At 59.5% G+C, this 2,530-nt stretch overlaps 1 protein-coding gene across 1 annotated transcript; it reads right to left on the reverse strand.

The window, feature by feature from the left end:
- Nucleotides 1-59: 59 nt before the first annotated feature.
- ETH_00006305 (uncharacterized protein) lies at nucleotides 60-1,532 on the reverse strand (the record flags this gene model as incomplete). Its single annotated transcript, XM_013379231.1, has 3 exons — nucleotides 60-551; nucleotides 819-985; nucleotides 1,239-1,532. Coding segments are annotated over 3 exons (953 nt in total), but the record flags the coding sequence as incomplete, so codon positions are not given.
- Nucleotides 1,533-2,530: the final 998 nt, after the last annotated feature.

Consider the following 2,530-nt stretch of genomic DNA (forward strand, 5'->3'; position numbering starts at 1 on the left):
ATTAGCAGCAGCAGCACCAGCAGCACAGGAAGCGAGGGCCGATAGGAAATATGCCCCACCTGAGATTCGAAGTCAAGAACAGGATCCGCTGCTGCTGCTGCTGCTGCTGCTGCTGCTGCTGCTGCTGTTCGCTCTGCGCCAAGTTTGGCTTTCCGCCTGTAGCAGAAGCTGCTGCTTCTGCTGTGTCTTGCTGCCGCTGCTGCTGCTGCTGCTGCTGCTTCTGCTGCTGCTGCTGCTTCTGCACAGCCGCAGCTGCAGCGAGCTGCCTAACGCCCTTGAGCGGCTCCTCTGCTGCGGGCGCGTCTGCTGCGGCGTCCGTTGCTGCTGCTGCTGCTGCTGCAGCAGCAGCAGCATTTTGAGCTGTCAAAGCAGCAAGAAGATGTCTAATGCTCAAAGACTGCTCCATTCCCAAGGAAGATAAAGGAGAATCCACAAAGACAGAATCAAATTCCCAAGTCAGCAGCAGCTCGCACAGCAGCAGCAGCAGCAGCCGCAGCGGGAACTGAGGTGTACATACACCCCGGTTGAAACAGTAGTTCCAAATCGACTCCCTGAAGACACAACGCAAATTCACAAACCATCAAGCAGCAGCAGCAGCAGCAGCAGCAGCGACAGGGGCAGCTTGAGCAGCAGGAACAGCAGGTGCTGCAGCAGCAGCAGCAGCAGCAGCAATGGCCGCTGCAGCGAAAGCACCAAAGCAACAGCAGCAGCACCAGCAGCCGCAGTGTCCGCAGACACGACACAAGAGCAGCAGCAGCAGCAGCAGCAGCAGCACCAGCACCAGCAGCAGAAGCAGCAGCAGCAGCAGCAGGGCGGACCCATGTCGGATGAAGATGATTTGCTTTTGCTGCAGCACTGCTGTTGCTTCGGGCAGCAGCTTGTCGCGGTGTACGTACACCTCAAGGCCCTCAGTGTCTGCCCAAGAAAGAAAATAAAAAAACCACCGAAGACACACGAGGCACTTTCGCAAGAAGTTGGAGACCACCTGCAGCGCAGCACACACACCCTGCTACTGCTGCTGCTGCTGCTGCTGCTGCTGCTGCTGCTGCTGCTGGGGCTGGGGCGGGGCGCGGCGGGGCTCCAGGTGCTGCTGTTGCTCGGGCTGCTGCGGGGAATGGGAGGGCTCGTGGGAGGCGCGCTGCTGCTGCTGCTGCTGCTGTGGGCTCTACAGTGCGGGTGAGGCTGCTGCTGCTGCAGCTGGGGCTGCTGCTGCTGCAGTGTGTGCTGCTGCTGCGCACTTCTCTGAAGACTGCCCTGAGAAGAACAACGTGGGCTTTGAAGGCCTGGGCCTTGGTCGTTTCCTTTGTTGCAGCAGCGGCTGCTGCTGCTGCTGCTGTCGCGGCAGCAGCGGAGCTGCCGGTCCCCGGCAGCTGCTGCTGCTGCAGCAGCAGCGCGTAGCGAATGATAACAGCAACAGCAAACAGGGCTAGCCACAGAAGCACGCAAAGCCGCAGCAGAAAGGCCCCTGGGGGCCCCTCCTCGGGTGCTTCTGCTGGGGGTTCCCCGGAGGGGCCCCAGTCGGAAGCCTCCATGTGCTGCTGCTGCTGCTGCTGCTGCAGCACCTTGTGCACCTCAGCGCTGCCACTGGCTGTCTTCTCGAAGCAACAGAATAAGAAAAACGAAAAATAAATAAAGAGGAGGGGAAGTCAGTCTCGAGAAGCTGCGTTTGCTTCCAGGCTCGGGCAGACAGCCGTGTTACTGCTGCTGCTGCTGCTGCTGCTGCTGGTGCTGCTGTTGCTGCTGCTGCAGAGGTGTAATAGGGCCACCAAAATAAAACTAAAGGCACATCGGACTTAATAATACTAAAGGACCAAAGACAGAAAGCCATTTTCAGCTGCAGCAGCTGCGCAAGTGGTTCAACAGGGGCCCCTGCAGCAGCATGGGGCCCCCAGCAGCAGCAGTAGCAGCACATTGCAGGTACAGCGGGGGGCCCCCGTTAAGAGTGACCATCTGCTTGAAATAGAGTTTAATTTCCAATTGTGTTTCAATTATATTTTGTGAGCTCAAATGCGCACACACTGAGGCCCAGGCAGCAGCAGCAGCTGCTGCTGCTGCTGTTCTCGCAGCTGCTGCTGGTGCCACAGCTGTTGCTTCTCCTGCGGCAGCTGTTACTGCTGCTGCGTCAACAGTTACTGCTGCTACCGTAGCTGTTGCTGCTGCTGCTGCAGCAGCTGCTGCTGCTGCACTGTGGGAGCGCTCAGAGTGTGGGAAGCAGCAAACTGCCCATTATAAGAAAACTAGCAGCAAATAAGACCCAAAAGAAAACCCAGGCCTCCCCTGGCCACCCGCAGCAGCAGGGGGGCCCAAGAGGGTACCAAATGTAAAACTGGCAGCTAATTAGTCGCAGCAAGGGGCCCCCCAGCCCCCCAGAAATGCAGCAAAACACAAACTCACGAAACACCCAGCCACCCGGGGGCCCCTAAGGGCCCCCATGGGGGCCCCCCGGGCCTGGGGGGCCCCATACGGGGGAGGCCCCATACGGGGGCCCCCGGAGCCGTGGGGGCCTCCTATGGGGGCCCCCAGATGCCTA

Source organism: Eimeria tenella, genomic scaffold (assembly GCF_000499545.2).
Source record: "Eimeria tenella Houghton genomic scaffold, Eth_scaff1616, whole genome shotgun sequence".
In the NCBI taxonomy this organism is placed as follows: Eukaryota; Apicomplexa; class Conoidasida; order Eucoccidiorida; family Eimeriidae; genus Eimeria; species Eimeria tenella.